The sequence below is a fragment of the Triticum urartu genome, chromosome 5A (genome assembly GCF_056163025.1).
Source record: "Triticum urartu cultivar PI428250 chromosome 5A, HENAU_Tu73, whole genome shotgun sequence".
Classification (NCBI taxonomy): domain Eukaryota; kingdom Viridiplantae; phylum Streptophyta; class Magnoliopsida; order Poales; family Poaceae; genus Triticum; species Triticum urartu.
Window position 1 is genome coordinate 44330063 of NC_141877.1, and position 21491 is coordinate 44351553.

At 51.5% G+C, this 21491-nt stretch overlaps 2 protein-coding genes across 2 annotated transcripts; one reads left to right on the forward strand and one right to left on the reverse strand.

The window, feature by feature from the left end:
- The first annotated feature begins 1270 nt into the window (after nucleotides 1-1270).
- On the forward strand, nucleotides 1271-4395 carry LOC125506711 (uncharacterized). The gene is made up of 2 exons (XM_087523298.1): nucleotides 1271-1605; nucleotides 3891-4395. Exons 1-2 carry the CDS (start codon nucleotides 1271-1273, stop codon nucleotides 4393-4395), a joined length of 840 nt encoding a protein of 279 aa, XP_087379424.1.
- Nucleotides 4396-19005: 14610 nt separating this feature from the next.
- LOC147967880 (uncharacterized) lies at nucleotides 19006-21127 on the reverse strand. The gene has a single exon (XM_087525415.1). The coding sequence runs from the start codon at nucleotides 20869-20871 to the stop codon at nucleotides 19669-19671; it is 1203 nt and encodes a 400-aa protein (XP_087381541.1). The 5' UTR covers nucleotides 20872-21127; the 3' UTR covers nucleotides 19006-19668.
- Nucleotides 21128-21491: the final 364 nt, after the last annotated feature.

Here is a 21491-nt window from a genome sequence, read left to right on the forward strand (position 1 = left end):
TGACGGAAACTAGGGTGGCAAGAGTGGAACAAAACACCAGGCATAAGGCCGAGCCTTCCACCCTTTACCAAGTATATAGATGCATTAATTAAATAAGATATATAGTGATATCCCAACAAGTAAGTAAATGTTCCAACAAGGAACGGCCTCCAATCTTCACCTGCAACTAGCAACGCTATAAGAGGGGCTGAGCAAAGCGGTAACATAGCCAATCAACGGTTTGCTAGGACATGGTGGGTTAGAGGTGTGACATGGCAATTTGGGAGGCTGACAAGCAAATGGTAGGCATCGTAGCATTGGCATAGTAAAAGAGCGAGCAAACTAGCATAGCAGAGATAGTAGTGATTTCGAGGGTATGATCATCTTGCCTGAAATCCTGCAAGGAAGAAGAACGAGTCCATGAAGAAGACAAACGGACGTAGTCGAACGGTTCCTCACAAACTCGACGTTACCGGAACCAACCCGAAGAAGCAATCACCGGAAAAGAAGCACACAAGATAGTAAACAACCACCACATAGACATGGCATGATGTGCAAACAAGTATGATGCATGTCCGGTTTAAAGATACATGGCATGGCAAAGTGCACAAACAAAGCTACAAGTTAAATGGAGTTCAATATGCAACGAGTTGCATATTGACGGAACACCACATCAATTATTTAATTCACTCCCGGTTAGGTACTCAACAAAGTTAAATGTTGGTTAACATGGCAAGAGGTGAAGCAAAAGAAAACTACCTATCTAGTCAAGGTTAAATGAGGCCGGAAGCAACGAACAACAATTCCGGAAACTCCTCATATGCATAATCTAAGGTTTGGTACTGTTCTGCCCTAAACATTATTTTAGAGTTGTTTAACATGCAAAGTAAGGCCATCATGTCAAACTAGGCATTTTTCTACCCCAATTACATATAAAGATTATTAAAATCGGAGTTACGGTTATTTAGTTATGATTTAAATCATTTTAGCATGGCATAGGAGCAAATTAAAGAAAACAACATTTTAATTATTTTAAACATAGCTGAAAGTTTGATATTATTAATCTACACAAAATTCTGAGCAAGTTTCATATATAAATCATTTTAATCCGATGCACCATTTGTGAGTTATTAAATGCATGAACTAGGGGGACTATACTGCAAAACTGCTGTCTCAGGAATAATAGGAAAAAATCCTAGGCGCTGAAAAAAACACATCACGGGCCGAATCTGAGGTAAGCCCAACAGTGAGGAAAAAAAATAGAGGAGGGGGCGCTGGGGTCGGCTCACCCATGGGCCTGGCCCAGCAGAGGAGGAAGGAGGCCGAGGCGAGGTCGGCTGGGCTGGCCTTGGGGCGCTCGCGCTGGGCCTGGAGGCAAAGGCGGGGAGGCTGGGCCGCACTCGGTGCTGCGCTGGCCGGGAAGCTGGACCGGCCCACGTGGAGGGTCAACGTCGTCGAGCGGGGAAACTGGTTCCCGATCCATGGCGATGGCGGCGATGGAGGGCTCCGGCAGCGAGCGGGGTCCGGCGAGGCGGCAGGAAACGGGCGGATCCGGCGAGCTCCATGCCGGATCTGGACGGGGCCGGAGGAAGGGAGGCGATGGCGAGGGAAAACGGCGTCGGGACGGTAAGGCGGCGCCGGCGATGGTGGCCCGCGGCGGCGAGGGCGCACGGCGGCGGAGAAAACCGGTGGCGAAGGCGTGGATCGAGGGGCTCCTCCCCTCGACCGGCTGCGGGAGCGAGGAGGCGCGGGGTGCCTGCGGGCGGCGGCGGAGATCCGGGCTCGCGCGGGCCCCGGATGGGCTCCGCGGGCCGGTGGCGAAGTGGGGCGGCGCGGTGCCATGTGGCGCGCGGTGAGTGGAGGGGAAGCGGCGGCGGGGTGACGTGTCGCGCTCTCATTGGGCGGAGTGAGGTGGCGGAGGCAGCGGACATGTCCGGTGAAGGTGAGGATTTCGTCCGGCGGCGCGGATCTGAGAATTTTTAGGGTTCGAGGAAGAATGAACCGTGAATTTCGGAGGGGGTTGTATATATAGGCATAGAGGGAGCTAGGAGAGTCCAAATGAGGTGCGGTTTTCGGCCACGCGATCGTGATCGAACGACCGAGATGATGGAGCAGAGTTAGGTGGGTTTTGGGCCAAATTGGAAGGGTGTTGGGCTGCAACACACACGAGGCCTTTTCGGTCCCTCGGTTAACCGTTGGAGTATCAAACGAAGTCCAAATGATACGAAACTTGATAGGCGGTCTACCGGTAGTAAACCAAGGCCGCTTGGCAAGACTCGGTCCAATCCGGAAATGTTTAATCCCCACACATGAAAGAAAGGTAGAAATGACCACCGGAGAAGAACGGAACGCCGGATTGCAAAACGGACAACGGGGAAAATGCTCGGATGCGTGAGATGAACACGTATGCAAATGAAATGCGCATGATGATATGATATGCAATGCATGACACGCAAGGAATGACAAGGCAACACCAGCGAATAGCTGAACGACACCTGGCACATCGGTCTCGGGGCGTTACACCGACGCTTTGATTGTTTTTTGAGAGATCGATCCCTCTTTCCATCCCCGTTTTCCTCGTTGTTGCTTCCTTTAGGGGTATCCACCATGTACACATTGTGAGATGAGGTGGCTGTCCAATGCCCTATAGGCGTTGGTTCTTGGTTGTCTCCTGCATCGTCGTCCATACCGTCGATGTCTTCGGATTCGAAGTCGAGTATGTCGGTTAAGTCGTCGACAGTGGCTATGAAGTGGGTGGTGGGTGGGTTTTGAATTTCTTCATCATCCGAATCCCATCCTTGCTGACCGTAGTCCAGCCAGGGCTCTCCTGATAAAGAGAGAGACTTTAGCGAATTCAGGACGTCGCCGAAGGGCGAGTGCTGAAAGATGTCTGCGGCGGTGAACTCCATTATCGGCGCCCAATCGGATTCGATCGGCAGGGGCGCGGGGGGCTCGGAGTTCAGAAAGGAATCCGGCTCCTCGGAGTCACGGGCCATGCGGAGTGCGGGGCTGGAGTTCGGCTCGATCGCCTCTGAGATCGCGGCCCCTGAGGCAGCGTCCAACCGCTGATCCTCGATCGGCGCAGTGGGCTCCGAATCAATGGTCGGAACCAATGCGTGTGCGACCTCCAAGGCACTGTTCGGCAGCAGAGCTATATCATGCCCATCGAGACAGTGCGGCGCGCTTGGCTGTGGCTCGAATCCGTCGAAGATCAAGTCCCCGCGGATGTCAGCCGTGTAGTTTAGGTTTCCAAACCTGACCTGATGGCCAGGGGCGTAGCTTTCGATCTGCTCAAGGTGGCCAAGCGACTTGGCCCGCCGAAGACGTAGATCTGTCCGGGGAGAAAAGTCTCACCCTGGACTGCATCGTTGTTGATGATCGAAGGAGCCATCGGGCCTAAAGGCGACGACACAGAGGAACTCTCAATGAAAGCACCAATGTCGGTGTCAAAACCAGCGGATCTCGGGTAGGGGGTCCCAAACTATGCGTCTAGGCCGGATGGTAACAGGAGGCAAGGAACACGATGTTTTACCCAGGTTCAGGCCCTCTTGATGGAGGTAAAACCCTACGTCCTGCTTGATTAATATTGATGATATGGGTAGTACAAGAGTAGATCTACCACGAGATCAAGGAGGCTAAACCCTAAAAGCTAGCCTATGGTATGATTGTTGTATGATGAAGTTGTCCTACGGACTAAAACCCTCCGGTTTATATAGACACCGGAGAGGGTTAGGGTTACACAAAGTCGGTTACAATGGTAGGAGATGTTGAATATCCGCACCGCCAAGCTTGCCTTCCACGCCAAGGAAAGTCCCATCTGGACACGGGACGAAGTCTTCAATCTTGTATCTTCATAGTCCTGGAGTCCGGCTGAAGGTATAGTCCGGCTACCCAAACACCCCCTAATCCAGGACTCCCTCACCTACCTCCGTCCTGCCTCCGTCGCCAAGATCAAAGAGGAATGAAGCCTGGTCAGCCACGCTCCTGCCTGACGGGCCGAGCTCGGCGCTGCTCCAGCTTTGTGAGTCCCCCATTCTCCTGCTACCGGTGTCGTCCCCCTTTAGGCCCCCTGGTTTCGAGGCCTCCCCAACGCCTCCCCTGCCGTCTAGTGGGTCGGTGCGTCGTACTCCCTCCCCTGTGCGCCGCCGCCGAGCTGACGCTTCCGGTGCGGTTGGCCTCCAGTGCCTAGCGCCACTTTTCGGGGAGCGGCCAGCCGCCATTCTGCCCATCCCCACCCCGACTGCAAAGCCTCCGCGAGCTCCAGCGGCGCGCCGGAAGACCTTGGCAGGAGTCACCATCTCTGAGGTTGGCGGTGCACTCTCTCTGCACAAGACGTGGGTGGCGGCTCGTCCGAAGGCCACGCCCATGGCTCGTGCGGCTGAAATCCTGGTTTGTCGTTCTCTGGGCATCCCGTAAACATAGAGGCATATGATGGAACAATAGACCCTGGAGTCTGGATCGAGGACTATATCCTCCACATACATATGGCTAGAGGAGATGACCTCCACGCCATAAAATACTTACCCCTCAAGCTTAAAGGGCCAGCCCGGCATTGGCTCAAAAGCCTTCCTGAAAACACAATCGGAAGTTGGAAGAGCTCGAGGACGCTTTCTGAGCAAATTTTCAAGGGACCCATGTCCGCCCTGCGGATGCAGATGATCTTAGTCACATAACTCAACAGCCCGGAGAGTCAGCTCGGCAATTCTGGAATAGATTTCTTACTAAAAAGAATCAGATAGTCGACTGTCCGGACGCTGAAGCCTTAGCGGCTTTCAGGCATAATGTCCGAGACGAATGGCTCGCCAGACACCTCGGCCAATAAAAGCCAAGAACAATGGCCGCACTAACAAGCCTCATGACCCGCTTTTGCGCAGGAGAGGACAACTGGTTGGCAAGATGCAGAACCAGTGACCCAAGTATATCCGAAACTAGGGATGGAAACGGAAAACCGTGACGCAATAAGGATCGTCGCCGGACTAAGGAAAAAAGTCCGAAGAGCATGGCAGTCAACGCCGGATTCAAAAGCTCACGACAGAATCAGAAAAAGCCGCCCCTCCAAGATAACAGGGACGACCTATCCAACCTAAACAAAATCTTGGATAGGATATGTCAAATACACAGCACTCCCGGAAAGCCTGCTAACCATACCCACAGAGATTGTTGGGTTTTCAAACAATCCGGCAGACTCAACGCCGAACACAAGGGGCTCGACACACCAAGCGAAGACGAAGACGAACCCCAAAAGCAGAGTACTAGGAAACAAAAGAATTTCCCACAAGAAGTAAAAACAGTAAACTCACTCCACATAACAAAACGTGCGGTGCCCATAAAGGTACGCACCCCACGGCCTATCCCAAAGGAATCCCGCCACTGGTTGTCAAAACCAATCATCTTCGATCATCTGGATTATTCTAGAAGTGTCAGGAACCCAGGCTGGACTGCCCTGGTACTCGATCCAATAATTGGCGGACTCCAGTTTTCAAATGTCCTTATGGACGGTGGCAGCGGACTCAACCTGATATATCAGGACTCAATCCGCCACATGAGGATCGACCCAAAAAGAATTCGCCACAGCAAAACCTCCTTTCAAGAAGTAACGCCAGGTCCGGACACCCATTGCATGGGTTTTCTCTGGCTCGAGGTTATTTTCGGCTCTGCCGATAACTTCCGTCGCGAAAAGCTGACTTTCCACATCGTCCCATTCTCAAGTCGCTATCAAGCACTACTGGGACGCGAAGCTTTCGCCCGCTTTAACGCAATATCGCATTATGCATCTCTTAAGCTTAAGACGCCCGGTCCACGCGGCATGATCTCCTTAAAGGGGAAGCAGTGAGAACACCTCCCCCAAGCGGAGGATTGTGCGGCCGCTTTAACAGCCCCACAATACAATGGTTTCACCAGCCAGAACATCGGAACAGGTCATTAAGACCAGGACACGGATAGACGAGTCCGACACAAAAGTATCGTTGATAAAGGCTTAGTGGCCATATACCCCTGCACTAGGGGCTTCACACGTATAAAATAAGAGACAATAAAGCTCAATTTTTCATATTTTACTTTACACTTCGTTTATTTCATATAACTTTTGTTCGGCACGCCGCTTTTTCAACTTAGTTACTCTCTTTTTACAGATGAACGTCGTGCTGCGCCCGTCCAGGATACGGCACAACGGAGACACAGGCGCAGACATGCAGTAGGGACCCATTCCAAGGATTCTTTTCAGATTAAGACCCTGCGTAAACCTTTTTTACTGTCTCTTGTTGATACACATCCCCTGGTTCTATGACCAAGGAGGAGGCTGGCGTCTTGGCATGTGGTCACGTCAGAATTCTTGCGCATACCTGGACACTAGGGGCTTATACCTCAGAGCATTACCTCGCCCGCTCTCATAAAGACCGAATACCTTAGGGAGTGTTCGGCGTCGCGAGTTTGGCCTTATATGCATCAGCTCCGAGTCATGATTTTGGTCAAATGCTGGGTTGCCCGGCTCCTGTGTTCGGCCGCCTTATTGTTGGGGAACGTTGCAGAAAACAAAAATTTTCCTACTCGTTTCACCAAGATCATCTAGGAGTTCAACTAGCAACGAGCTATCGGATGCATCTACATACCTTTGTAGATCGCGCACGGAAGCGTTCAAAAGAACGGTGATGATGTAGTCGTACTCGACATGATCCAAATCACCGATGACCAGCGCCGAACGGACGGCACCTCCGCGTTCAACACACGTACGGGACGGGAGACGTCTCCTCCTTCTTGATCCAGCAAGGGAGGAGGAGAGGTTGATGAAGATCCAGCAGCACGATGGCGTGGTGGTGGATGCAGGGCGTCACATAAGCAGGGCTTCGCCAAGACTACGAGGGAGAGACGTAACGGGGGAAGATGGAGGCGCCAGGGGCTGGTGTAAAATCCCTCCTCTCCCCCCCACTATATATAGGGGTGACATGGGGGGGCGCCGGCCCTAGTAGATGAGATCTACTAGGGGGGGCGCCGGCCAAGGGGAGGTTTCCCTCCCCCCCAAGGCACCTAGGGGTGCCTTCCACCACATGGACTCTTCCATGGTGGAACCCTAGGCGCATGGGCCTATAGGGGCTGGCGCCCCAGCCCACTATGGGCTGGGTTCCATCCTATTTCAGCCCATGGGGCCCTCCGGGATAGGTGGCCCCACCCGGTGGACCCCCGGGACCCTTCCGGTGGTCCCGGTACAATACCGATAACCCCGAAACTTGTCCCGATGCCCGAAACAGCACTTCCTATATATAATTCTTTACCTCCGGACCATTCCGGAACTCCTCGTGACGTCCGGGATCTCATCCGGGACTCCGAACAACATTCGGGTTTCTGCATATACATATCTTCACAACCCTAGCGTCACCGAACCTTAAGTGTGTAGACCCTACGGGTTCGGGAGACAAGCAGACATGACCGAGACGACTCTCCAGTCAATAACCAACAGCGGGATCTGGATACCCATGTCGGCTCCCACATGCTCCACGATGATCTCATCGGATGAACCACGATGTCAAGGATTCAATCAACCCCGTACGCAATTCCCTTTGTCTATCGATATGTTACTTGCCCGAGATTCGATCGTCGGTATCCCAATACCTCGTTCAATCTCGTTACCGGCAAGTCACTTTACTCGTACCGTAATGCATGATCCCGTGACCAGACACTTGGTCACTTTGAGCTCATTATGATGATGCATTACCGAGTGGGCCCAGTGATACCTCTCCGTCATACGGAGTGACAAATCCCAGTCTTGATCCATGTCACCCAACAGACACTTTCGGAGATACCCGTAGTCTACCTTTATAGTCACCCAGTTACGTTGTGACGTTTGGCATACTCAAAGCACTCCTACGGTATCCGGGAGTTACACGATCTCATGGTCTAAGGAAAAGATACTTGACATTGGAAAACTCTAGCAAACGAACTATACGATCTTGTGCTATGTTTAGGATTGGGTCTTGTCCATCACATCATTCTCCTAATGATGTGATCTCGTTATCAATGACATCCAATGTCCATAGTCAGGAAACCATGAATATCTGTTGATCAACGAGCTAGTCAACTAGAGGCTTACTAGGGACATGTTGGTGTCTGTTATTCACACATGTATTACGATTTCCCGATAACACAATTATAGCATGAATAAAGACAATTATCATGAACAAGGAAATATAATAATAATGCTTTTATTATTGCCTCTAGGGCATATTTCCAACAGTCTCCCACTTGCACTAGAGTCAATAATCTAGTTACATTGTGATGAATCGAACACCCATGGAATTCTGGTGTTGATCATGTTTTGCTCTAGGGAGAGGTTTAGTCAACGGATCTGCTACATTCAGGTCCGTATGTACTTTACAAATCTCTATGTCTCCATCTTGAACATTTTCACGAATGGAGTTGAAGCGACGCTTGATGTGCCTTGTCTTCTTGTGAAACCTGGGCTCCTTGGCAAGAGCAATAGCTCCAGTGTTGTCACAGAAGAGCTTGATCGGCCCCGACGCATTGGGTATGACTCCTAGGTCGGTGATGAACTCCTTCACCCATATTGCTTCATGTGCTGCCTCCGGGGCTGCCATGTACTCCGCTTCACATGTAGATCCCGCCACGACGCTGTGCTTGCAACTGCACCAGCTTACTGCCCCACCATTCAAAATATACACGTATCCGGTTTGTGACTTAGAGTCATCCAGATCTGTGTCGAAGCTAGCGTCGACGTAACCCTTTACGACGAGCTCTTCGTCACCTCCATAAACGAGAAACATTTCCTTAGTCCTTTTCAGGTACTTCAGGATATTCTTGACCGCTGTCCAGTGTTCCTTGCCGGGATTACTTTGGTACCTTCCTACCAAACTTACGGCAAGGTTTACATCAGGTCTGGTACACAGCATGGCATACATAATAGAACCTATGGCTGAGGCATAGGGGATGACACTCATCTCTTCTATTTCTTCTGCCGTGGTCGGACATTGAGCTGAGCTCAATTTCATACCCTGCAACACAGGCAAGAACCCCTTCTTAGAATGATCCATATTGAACTTCTTCAATATCTTATCAAGGTATGTGCTTTGTGAAAGACCTATGAGGCGTCTCGATCTATCTCTATAGATTTTGATGCCTAATATATAAGCAGCTTCTCCAAGGTCCTTCATTGAAAAACTTTTATTCAAGTAGGCCTTGATGCTGTCCAAGAGTTCTATATCATTTCCCATCAAAAGTATGTCATCTACATATAATATGAGAAATGCTACAGAGCTCCCACTCACTTTCTTGTAAACGCAGGCTTCTCCATAAGTCTGCGTGAACCCAAACGCTTTGATCATCTCATCAAAACGAATGTTCCAACTCTGAGATGCTTGCACCAGCCCATAAATCGAGCGTTGGAGCTTGCACACCTTGTCAGCATTCTTAGGATCGACAAAACCTTCCGGCTGCATCATATACAATTCTTCCTTAAGGAAACCATTAAGGAATGCCGTTTTGACGTCCATTTGCCATATCTCATAATCATAGAATGCGGCAATCGCTAACATGATTCGGACGGACTTCAGCTTCGCTACCGGTGAGAAAGTCTCATCGTAGTCAACCCCTTGAACTTGTCAATAACCCTTAGCGACAAGCCGAGCTTTATAGATGGTCACATTACCATCCGCGTCTGTCTTCTTCTTAAAGATCCATTTATTTTCTATGGCTCGCCGTTCAACAAGCAAGTCAGTCAAAGTCCATACTTCGTTTTCATACATGGATCCTATCTCGGATTTCATGGCTTCTAGCCATTTGTCGGAATCCGGGCCCGCCATCGCTTCTTCATAGTTCGAAGGTTCACCATTGTCCAACAACATGATTTCCAAGACAGGGTTGCCGTACCACTCTGGTGCGGAACGTGTCCTTGTGGACCTTCGAATTTCAGTAGGAGCTTGATCAGAAGTATCTTGATCATTATCATTAACTTCCTCTCTAGTCGGCGCTGGCACCTCAGGAACATTTTCTTGCGTTGCACCATTTTCCGGTTCAAGAGGTAATACTTCATCAAGCTCTACTTTCCTCCCACTTACTTCTTTCGAGAGAAACTCTTTCTCTAGAAAGGACCCATTCTTGGCAACAAAGATCTTGCCTTCGGATCTGAGGTAGAAGGTGTACCCAATAGTTTCTTTTGGGTATCCTATGAAGACGCATTTTTCCGACTTGGGTTCGAGCTTTTCAGGTTGAAGTTTCTTGACATAAGCATCGCATCCCCAAACTTTTAGAAACGACAACTTAGGTTTCTTACCAAACCATAATTCAAACGGTGTCGTCTCAACGGATTTCGACGGAGCCCTATTTAAAGTGAATGCGGCAGTCTCTAAAGCATAGCCCCAAAATGATAGCGGTAAATCAGCAAGAGACATCATAGATCGCACCATATCTAATAGAGTGCGATTACGACGTTCGGACACTCCGTTACGCTGAGGTGTTCCAGGCGGCGTGAGTTGTGAAACTATTCCACATTTTCTTAAGTGTGTGCCAAATTCGTGACTCAAGTATTCTCCTCCACGATCTGATCGTAGAAACTTGATTTTCCTGTCACATTGATTCTCAACCTCACTCTGAAATTCCTTGAACTTTTCAAAGGTTTCAGACTTGTGTTTCATTAAGTAGACATACCCATATCTACTCAAGTCATCAGTGAGGGTGAGAACATAACGATAGCCACCGCGAGCCTCAACACTCATTGGACCGCACACATCAGTATGTATGATTTCCAATAAGTTGGTTGCTCGCTCCATTGTTCCTGAGAACGGAGTCTTGGTCATTTTTCCCATGAGGCATGGTTCGCATGTGTCAAATGATTCATAATCAAGAGACTCTAAAAGTCCATCTGTATGGAGCTTCTTCATGCGTTTGACACCCATGTGACCAAGGCGGCAGTGCCACAAGTATGTGGTACTATCATTATCAACTTTACTCCTTTTGGTACTCACACTATGAATATGTGTAGCAATACGCTCGAGATTCATTAAGAATAAACCATTCACCATAGGAGCATGACCATAAAACATATCTCTCATATAAATGGAACAACCATTATTCTCAGATTTAAATGAGTAGCCATCTCGAATTAAACGAGATCCCGATACAATGTTCATGCTCAAAGCTGGCACTAAATAACAGTTATTGAGGTTTAAAACTAATCCCGTAGGTAAATGTAGAGGCAGCGTGCCGACGGCGATCACATCAACCTTGGAACCATTCCCGACGCGCATCGTCACCTCGTCCTTCGCCAGTCTCCGTTTATTCCGCAGCTCCTGCTGTGAGTTACAAATATGAGCAACGGCACCGGTATCAAATACCCAGGAGTCACTACGAGTACTGGTAAGGTACACATCAATTACATGTATATCAAATATACCTTTGGTGTTGCCAGCCTTCTTGTCCGCTAAGTATTTAGGGCAGTTCCGCTTCCAGTGACCCTTCCCTTTGCAATAAAAGCACTCAGTCTTGGGCTTGGGTCCATTCTTTGGCTTCTTCCCGGCAGCTTGCTTGCCGGGCGCGGCAACCTCCTTGCCGTCCTTCTTGAAGTTCTTTTTACCCTTGCCTTTCTTGAACTTAGTGGTTTTATTGACCATCAACACTTGATGTTCCTTCTTGACTTCTACCTCCGCTGATTTCAGCATTGAGAACAACTCAGGAATGGTCTTTTGCATCCCCTGCATGTTGAAGTTCATCACAAAGCTCTTGTAGCTTGGTGGAAGCGACTGGAGGATTCTGTCAATGACCGCATCATCCGGGAGATTAACTCCCAGCTGAGACAAGCGGTTATGTAACCCAGACATAGTGAGTATGTGCTCACTGACAGAACTATTTTCCTCCATCTTACAGCTGAAGAACTTATCGGAGACTTCATATCTCTTGATCCGGGCATGAGCTTGAAAAACCATTTTCAGCTCTTCGAACATCTCGTATGCTCCATGTCTCTCAAAACGTTTTTGGAGCCCCGGCTCTAAGCTGTAAAGCATGCCGCACTGAACGAGGGAGTAGTCATCAGCACGTGTCTGCCAAGCGTTCATAACGTCTTGGTTCTGTGGGACGGGTGGATCACCTAGCGGTGCTTGTAGGACATAATCTTTCTTGGCAGCTATGAGGATGATCCTCAGGTTCCGGACCCAGTCCGTATAGTTGTTGCCATCGTCTTTCAGCATGGTTTTCTCTAGGAACGCGTTGAAGTTGAGGACTACGTTGTCCATTTGATCTACAAGACATATTGCAAAGATTTTAGACTAAGTTCATGATAATTAAGTTCATCTAATCAAATTATTAATGAACTCCCACTTAGATTAGACATCCCTCTAGTCATCTAAGTATTACATGATCCGAGTCAACTAGGCCGTGTCCGATCATCACGTGAGACGGACTAGCCAACGTCGGTGAACATCTTCATGTTGATCGTATCTTCTATACGACTCATGCTCGACCTTTCGGTCTTCTGTGTTCCGAGGCCATGTCTATACACATGCTAGGCTCGTCAAGTTAACCCTAAGTGTTTTGCATGTGTAAAACTATCTTACACCCGTTGTATGTGAACGTAAGGATCCATCACACCCGATCATCACGGCGTGCTTAGAAACGACGAACTTTAGCAACGGTGCACAGTTAGGGGAGAACACTTCTTGATATTGTTATGAGGGATCATCTTATTTACTACCGTCGTTCTAAGTAAACAAGATGCAAAAACATGATAAACATCACATGCAATCAAATAATAAACGTGACATGATATGGCCAATATCACATAGCTCCTTTGATCTCCATCTTGGGGCTCCATGATCATCTTGTCACCGGCTTGACACCATGATCTCCATCATCATGATCTTCATCATCGTGTCTCCATGAAGTTGCTCGCCAACTATTACTTCTACTCCTATGGCTAACGCGTTTAGCAATAAAGTAAAGTAATTTACATGGCGTCTCTCGATGACACGCAGGTCATATAAAAGAATAAAGACAACTCCTATGGCTCCTGCCGGTTGTCATACTCATCGACATGCAAGTCGTGATTCCTATTACAATAGCATGAACATCTCATACATCACATATAGATCATTCATCATTCATCACAACTTTGGCCATATCATATCACAAACCACTTGCTGCAAAAACAAGTTAGACGTCCTCTAATTGTTGTTGCAAGTTTTACGTGGCTGATTTAGGGTTCTAGCAAGAATGTCTTCTTACCTACGTTAAAGCCACAACGTGATTTGTCAACTTCTATTTACCCTTCATAAGGACCCTGTTCATCGAATCCGCTCCAACTAAAGTGGGAGAGACAGACACCCGCCAGCCACCTTATGCAACTAGTGCATGTTAGTCGGTGGAACCGGTCTCACGTAAGCGTACGTGTAAGGTTGGTCCGGGCCGCTTCATCCCACAATACCGCTGAAGCAAGAAAAGACTAGTAACGGCAAGAAAGTTGACAAATCTACGCCCACAACTAATTGTGTTCTACTCGCGCAAGAAGGACTACGCATAGACCTAGCTCATGATGCCACTGTTGGGGAACGTTGCAGAAAACAAAAATTTCCTACTCGTTTCACCAAGATCATCTAGGAGTTCAACTAGCAACGAGCTATCAGATGCATCTACATACCTTTGTAGATCGCGCACGGAAGCGTTCAAAAGAACGGTGATGATGTAGTCGTACTCGACGTGATCCAAATCACCGATGACCAGCGCCGAACGGACGACACCTCCGCGTTCAACACACGTACGGGACGGGAGACGTCTCCTCCTTCTTGATCCAGCAAGGGAGGAGGAGAGGTTGATGAAGATCCAGCAGCACGACGGCGTGGTGGTGGATGCAGGGCGTCACAGAAGCAGGGCTTCGCCAAGACTACGAGGGAGAGACGTAACGGGGGAAGATGGAGGCGCCAGGGGCTGGTGTAAAATCCCTCCTCTCCCCCCACTATATATAGGGGTGCCATGGGGGGGCGCCGGCCCTAGTAGATGAGATCTACTAGGGGGGGGGGCGGCGGCCAAGGGGAGGTTTCCCTCCCCCCCAAGGCACCTAGGGGTGCCTTCCACCACATGGACTCTTCCATGGTGGAACCCTAGGCGCATGGGCCTATAGGGGCTGGCGCCCCAGCCCACTATGGGCTGGGTTCCATCCTATTTCAGCCCATGGGGCCCTCCGGGATAGGTGGCCCCACCCGGTGGACCCCCGGGACCCTTCCGGTGGTCCCGGTACAATACCGATAACCCCGAAACTTGTCCCGATGCCCGAAACAGCACTTCCTATATATAATTCTTTACCTCCGGACCATTCCGGAACTCCTCGTGACGTCCGGGATCTCATCCGGGACTCCGAACAACATTCGGGTTTCTGCATATACATATCTTCACAACCCTAGCATCACCGAACCTTAAGTGTGTAGACCCTACGGGTTCGGGAGACAAGCAGACATGACCGAGACGACTCTCCAGTCAATAACCAACAGCGGGATCTGGATACCCATGTCGGCTCCCACATGCTCCACGATGATCTCATCGGATGAACACGATGTTGAGGATTCAATCAACCCCGTACGCAATTCCCTTTGTCTATCGATATGTTACTTGCCCGAGATTCGATCGTCGGTATCCCAATACCTCGTTCAATCTCGTTACCGGCAAGTCACTTTACTCGTACCGTAATGCATGATCCCGTGACCAAACACTTGGTCACTTTGAGCTCATTATGATGATGCATTACCGAGTGGGCCCAGTGATACCTCTCCGTCATACGGAGTGACAAATCCCAGTCTTGATCCATGTCACCCAACAGACACTTTCGGAGATACCCGTAGTCTACCTTTATAGTCACCCAGTTACGTTGTGACGTTTGGCATACCCAAAGCACTCCTACGGTATCTGGGAGTTACACGATCTCATGGTCTAAGGAAAAGATACTTGACATTGGAAAACTCTAGCAAACGAACTATACGATCTTGTGCTATGTTTAGGATTGGGTCTTGTCCATCACATCATTCTCCTAATGATGTGATCTCGTTATCAATGACATCCAATGTCCATAGTCAGGAAACCATGACTATCTGTTGATCAACGAGCTAGTCAACTAGAGGCTTACTAGGGACATGTTGGTGTCTGTTATTCACACATGTATTACGATTTCCGGATAACACAATTATAGCATGAATAAAGACAATTATCATGAACAAGGAAATATAATAATAATGCTTTTATTATTGCCTCTAGGGCATATTTCCAACACTTACGTTCCGCTCTATCGGCTAAGGTGGCACCAGGAGAACTACTGTGATTGTGCCCTGGTTCGGCTAGGCGAGCACCTCAGTAGAGAAAGCCGAAAACCAACTGTCATGATATGGCGTGAGACTGGTCAACCACTCGATGACTCTCCGGAATCTGTAGGATTCCTCCGCATTAACGAAGGGCCGTTTCCCGGCCACGCACACACGCGCCCCGAATTCGGGCGAGCGCAGTCGCCACCAGGGGCTACCTAAATAGTCCCATTGTCAAGCTCCTATGGCTAAGTGAAAGTGTTAAAGCATTATAGTCCGGCTGCCTAGCTCGCTGCGCTATCACCTCCTTTGTAGGACCAAGACATTGGATTAAGTGTGAAAATGCGCCTTCTGCGAGCACCCCCGCACTATGTGCGTGGGAGTTGAAGCCAACGACTGCAATCTTTCAGATTTTGTATATATATCTTAAAACGGCCGCACAGGAGGTGTTCCAAATACTTGAAGGCACAAGTATCAGAACATAGCATCCTTTGAGCACTGCGTCTCTATTACACGAGCGCCTTCAAGGACTTCCTGAAAATAGTGCTCGGAGGGTACTCGGCTTTTGTCCGAATCTCGGGATGCAACAACGGTGGTCTCCATCTCTGCCCAGTATGTCTTGACACGGGCAAGAGCCATCCGTGCGCCCTCTATGCATGTTGACCTCTTCATCGCATTGATACGTGGCACCGCGTCAAGGAATTGCTGCACCAAGCTGAAATAACTCTTCGGCTCCGATCTCCCCGGCCACAGATGACCCATGACGTACTTCATGGCGAGTCCGGACAATCTATTCAGTTCGGCCCATTGAGCCAGACGATTGTCCACTGCCAATGGACGCTCTGGATTCTGGAACTGCGACCAGAAAAGCCTTTCCACTTCGTGACCTTCTTGATCTCAAAAGTATTCGGTCGCATCAGCAGCACTCGCTGCCAAATCTAGATAGGTGTCCTCAGCACTCCACATCCGGTCCAACGGAGCAAACTTTGGATCACAAAACTTCCTCCGCAGCATAAAGGGCTTTGCAGCCGCAATCTGTCCGGCCTGACGCAGCTCCTCCTTCGCAGCTCTCATCGCAGAGCGAGCGTCCTTGGAATCAGCAACGGCCTTCTCTAAGTCCGTCTGTCTCGCCCGGTCTTCTTTCTCAAGAAACTTGAAACGGTCAGTAACACTTTTTAACTTCACGGCCATCTCCTTCTTGCTTCGGCAGTGAGCAGCCTGTTCGGCTCTCAGCTCTTCAAGGGCCTTCTCGGCAGCCGCATCACTTTTCCTGGCTTGTTCCTTAGCTTGGGCAAGTTCCGCCCGAAGACTCTCCACGGCGGCCGCACCATCTGCGTGAAGCACACACATTGTAAGATACTGGCATAAAGCTCCTCTTACCAAGTGCCGCCCGAGGAATTGCATACCTTGAGCCTCATCAAGCCGCTCGTTGACGAGCGCGATGTCAGCATCTGCCACGTCAAGTTGCCGCTTTAGTTCGGCAAAATCATCAGTTCAGCTCGATTCCGGACACTTCGCCACCTGTACACAAAGGCGACATTTTAGACCTGGGATTATGATCCTCTGCACGCCGTCAATTTTGACAACGCATAGAGTCTCAGGGGCTACTATCTACACAGGGCGCATCTTGTTTATGCGCAACTGAGAAAGAAGTACATTATCAAACGTACCTCAAAACCAGTTAGCAAACTTCTGACGGCCTCATGCAATCCGCTTTCCGCGGACGAAATCCTTCCAATCACCGTACCCATCAATGCACGGTGCTCCTCTGAGATAGAAGCTCGCCCCAACAGAATCATCAGCTCCTCCGACCGCGCATCGGACGGTGCCGGACTCGTCCTATGACCTCCATCGAAGGCCGGACACGGAGAACCTTGGGGGGACATATGGCTACCTTCCACCCCTACCGGATTCGGAGAAACCCTTCGCGACGACACCTCAGGGTCGCCCGCCTCGCCAGGCAGTACAACAGGGGGAGGCGTTCCACTCTCCATCATCTCCGGAAGAAGATCCCCCGAAGACGAGCTCTGCTGAGAAGGGCTGAGGTCCGAGCTACAAAATAAAATTTCGGTTAATCTTCTCAGATAAAAAGCAAGGATTTCTCTCATCCCTCTAAAGGAAAATCTTTCTCTACTTACGGCTCGCTGGAGGGCTGATCCCTTTGAGGGCGTAGTTCGGCCGAGGATCTCCCCGGCTTCGGACCCTCTGACGAGGACCTTTTCCCCCGCTTTGAGGCCATGGTCTCCGGGTCGTCAGAGGCGGCCCTCTTCTTCCCCTTAGGAGAGAAATTGTCGGTTCTTCCCTTCAGAGCAGCCTCCTTCACGGAGGCCATAGTTTCCTTGTCCTCCCCCTCACTTCCCTCCAAAGGCACGATCTTCAACATCCTGACTAGCACGGGATCCGGCCTGGTCTCAGGAAGGGGAGCCGGACACCTGATCAGCTTTGCCTTCGCTATCCGCTCCTGTTTAAAAGGACAGCTCTTTTAGGGGCGAATTTATGACAATTTTACGGATAGCGAGTCCGGGCACAAGGTTACTTACTTGAGTATCCGGGCGATTGCAGCTTAAACCTGCGTCCTCGGTCAAATCCGGACACATTGCTTGTGATCTGAAGAACATTTTATACATCTCCACGGGCGTTGCGCCCATAAAATGCTGGAGAGCTCGTGGTCCCTCCGGATTAAACTCCCACAGACGAAGGGAGCGACGTTTGCCAGGCAGTGTTCGGCGAATCGGCATGACCTGTGTCACCTTGACCAGGTTGAGGTCTCTTTCTAAGAGATCCCTAATGCGGCCCTGCAACAAGGGCATGTCTTTGGATAACCCCCAATCTAATCCTTTGTTGACCCATGACGCTAGCCGTGGTGGGGGACCCGAGCGAAAGGCAGGAGGCGCCACCCACTTGGTGCTCCTGGGAGCGGTGATATAGAACCACTCTCGTTTCCACAAGCCGAGATCCTCTTGAAAGGAGCCCTCGGGCCATGGAGCATCAGCATTCTTACTTATGACAGCGTCTCCGCACTCTGCGTGCCGTCCCTCAATCATCTTCGGCTCCACTCCAAAAGTCTTGAGCCATAATGCGAAGTGAGGAGTTACACGGAGGAACGCTTCGCACACAACGATGAATGAGGAAATGTGGAGGATGGACTCCGGAGCTAAGTCATGAAATTCCAGCCCATAATAGAACATCAGCCCCCTCACGAAGGGATCCATCGGGAAGCCTAACCCCCGAAGGAAGTGAGACATGAACACTACGCTCTCACCGGGCTGGGGACTGGGAATAGCCTGCCTTTGAGCGGGCAACCTATGCAAAATTTCGGCGGTCAAGAACTTAGCCTCTCTCAACTTTAGCACGTCCTCCTCCGTGACGGAGGAGGGCATCCATCGGCCTTGAAGGTCAAAACCGGACATTTTCGAAGGTCCGAAGCACCTGGAATCTGGAGCCTAGGGTGTTGGAACTCGAGGCGACGGGCGAACTTGTTTTGAGATTGGAGAAAAGGAGTAAGGCCTTGGTCTCTTTATAAGAGGTTGCATACCAGGAGCCCTCCCCGTAACCGTTTGGGACTCGCCTTTAATCGAGAAGACATGCTAACGGGGATTGGGTTACCCATGTCCGTATTGATGAGAATCCCGTAAATAAAGGGGACACGATCTCTGCTTTGACAAGACGTGCCAAGGAAACCGCCTCGCAAAACACGCTGAGGTGGAAAAGTGAAAACGATTCGAATAAAGGCTTGGCCGTAGTGTGATATCACGCTGCGGAATACGTCAGTGGATTAGATTTGTGTTAATATTATTCTCTCTATGGCAATACGTGGAAACTTATTTTGCAGAGCCGAACACTACTCTTGGTGTTTACAAACTTTCATGAAGAATTTGGAGGAGGAACCCGCCTTGCAATGCCGAAGACAATCTACGTGCCGGACTCGTCGTCATTGAAGCCTGGTTCAGGGGCTACTGAGGGAGTCCTGGATTAGGGGGTGTTCGGGTAGCCGGACTATACCTTCAGCCGGACTCCAGGACTATGAAGATACAAGATTGAAGACTTCGTCCCGTGTCCGGATGGGACTTTCCTTGGCGTGGAAGGCAAGCTTGGCGATGCGGATATTCAAGATCTCCTACCATTGTAACCGACTTTGTGTAACCCTAACCCTCTCCGGTGTCTATATAAACCGGAGGGTTTTAGTCCGTAGGACAACTTCATCATACAACAATCATGCCATAGGCTAGCTTTTAGGGTTTAGCCTCCTTGATCTCGTGGTAGATCTACTCTTGTACTACCCATATCATCAATATTAATCAAGCAGGACATAGGGTTTTACCTCCATCAAGAGGGACCGAACCTGGGTAAAACATCGTGTTCCTTGCCTCCTGTTACCATCCGGCCTAGACGCACAGTTCGGGACCCCCTACCCGAGATCCGCCGGTTTTGACACCGATAGTAGGTGACAGCGGCGGCGACACCGGTGGCGTGAGGGCCTCCTGGGAGCGATGCCTGGCAGCACGCGGCGAGGGGTGCCGAGAGGTGCTGCGGCCACGCCCAACGTCCAGTGGATCGGCAAGGAGAGGCAGCATCTTAGTCGCGCAGGCCGCCTCGGCGGTAGAGGAGCCAGAGCCCGCCAGGACGGCCGGCACAACGGCACAGCGCTGGCGACCGTCGCGGTCGCGACCAGCATCGTCATCACGGCGGCCGTCACGCCCATTGTCGTAGCCCTGATCGCGCGAGGAGTCCCATGGCTTCCTGGAGAGGCTGCACCTGATGCGCGCGCCCCACCCCTCCCTGTTGCGTGAGCCGTCGCGGCCCCTGCATCGCGGTCATCGCGGCGCCTGTCGCGGTCGTCATCGCGGTCACTGCGGTGATTGTTGACGGGCCTGGAGATGCGCTCCCGCGGATCGCGAGCCTGCCGCTCGCCATCGACGACGCCTTTCGTGAAGTCATAGCCCTTGGAAACCACCCTTGGTCCTTGTGTTGGGTCCTCGTGGATCGACAGGTGAATGATGACCCGCCGCTCCAGTCCGCGACGCCCGAAGGCCGGCTGGGCGCCCGCACGCGCTGGAAGGGTGACCCAATTGACGCGCGGGACGCAAGCCGGCGACGCCGTCCACGCCCAGACAGCGAGCATCTCGTAGTTGGTCTTCAGCTTCGAGGCCGGCTCGATGTAGTCGATGGAGCAGCCCGTGCCGATGGCCTGCGCCACGGCGGGCTCGTCCCACGCCTGCAGCGGCAGCCCGTCCAGGCAGAGACGGACATGGTGGACTAGATCAACGGTTTCGGAGTGGTCGTCCAGGCGCCAAGGGTGCAGTTGCAGCCTCGTCGCTCCGAACGGGATGTCGCGGCGCCCCGCCGCGTCGGCGCAGTGGTGCTGGTGGAAGAACCTGACGAGGAACGCCTCCGGAAAGTGCTTGACGACGTCGATGTCCGCCGACAGCATGCCGAGCTCGAGGACGATGGCGGCGGCGATGCCGTTCGTGCTTGCACGCACGTCGCGGTCCAGCCATGCCACCAAGGCGTTCGAGCCCAGCAGAGCCACCTCTTGATGCATGGCTGGGGTCCCATGGATGACCGTAAAAACCTCGGCCGGGCGCTGTGAGTGGTCTCCGGACCAAACCATGGCTGGTGCAGGGCGCGGGGTTGGTGCAGGGCGTGGGGCTGGTGCAGGAGTCGGAGAAGGCGCGGGCCGGCATGACTGCACGACAACGGGAGCCGGGCGAAGGGGACGAGTGCGGGGGGCACCCGGCCGGAGATGCGGAGCCGGCTTGTTGTAGCAGGATCTTGCGCGGTGGCCTGACCGGAAGCAGCGGCGTCAGACGACCTGGTTGGGGCACTTGGCCTGGCGATGTCGAGGCTCAAGACAACGGAAACAAAGTCCTTTTATCCACTCCGGAGGAGGCCGGTGGGGCGTGAATGCGGCATCAGGCAAAGCCGTCCGGTGAGGCCGACGGGACGCGACGGTGACCCATCCCACCGCGTCCGCAGCCTCGAGCCCCGTGGGTGTCGTGCGCGATGAATGCCCGGCAGCGCCCTGGACGACCGCGGCCCAGCTACCGCAGTTAAGGCTCGCCCAGTGGCCAGTGGGCGCCGCGGCCGCATTGAAGAGGGGCGGGGGGCGTCCCGTCCGCCCTCGACACGGAGCAGCGCAGGAGGCATCTCCAGGACGACAAAGACCTCCCGCGGGTCGCGCGGCGGCCGACCAGGAGGGGGCGGGGGAGGTGAGGCCAGCTCCCGATCCAG

Bases quoted from the DNA above. Each gene is read 5' to 3' on its own strand.
- LOC125506711 (XM_087523298.1), top strand. From the start codon at position 1,271: ATGGGCCTGGCCCAGCAGAGGAGGAAGGAGGCCGAGGCGAGGTCGGCT. The intron at 1,606-3,890 runs GTAAGGCGGCGC...CCCCTAATCCAG, and splicing joins GGGAAAACGGCGTCGGGACG to GACTCCCTCACCTACCTCCG.
- LOC147967880 (XM_087525415.1), bottom strand. From the start codon at position 20,871: ATGGTTTGGTCCGGAGACCACTCACAGCGCCCGGCCGAGGTTTTTACG.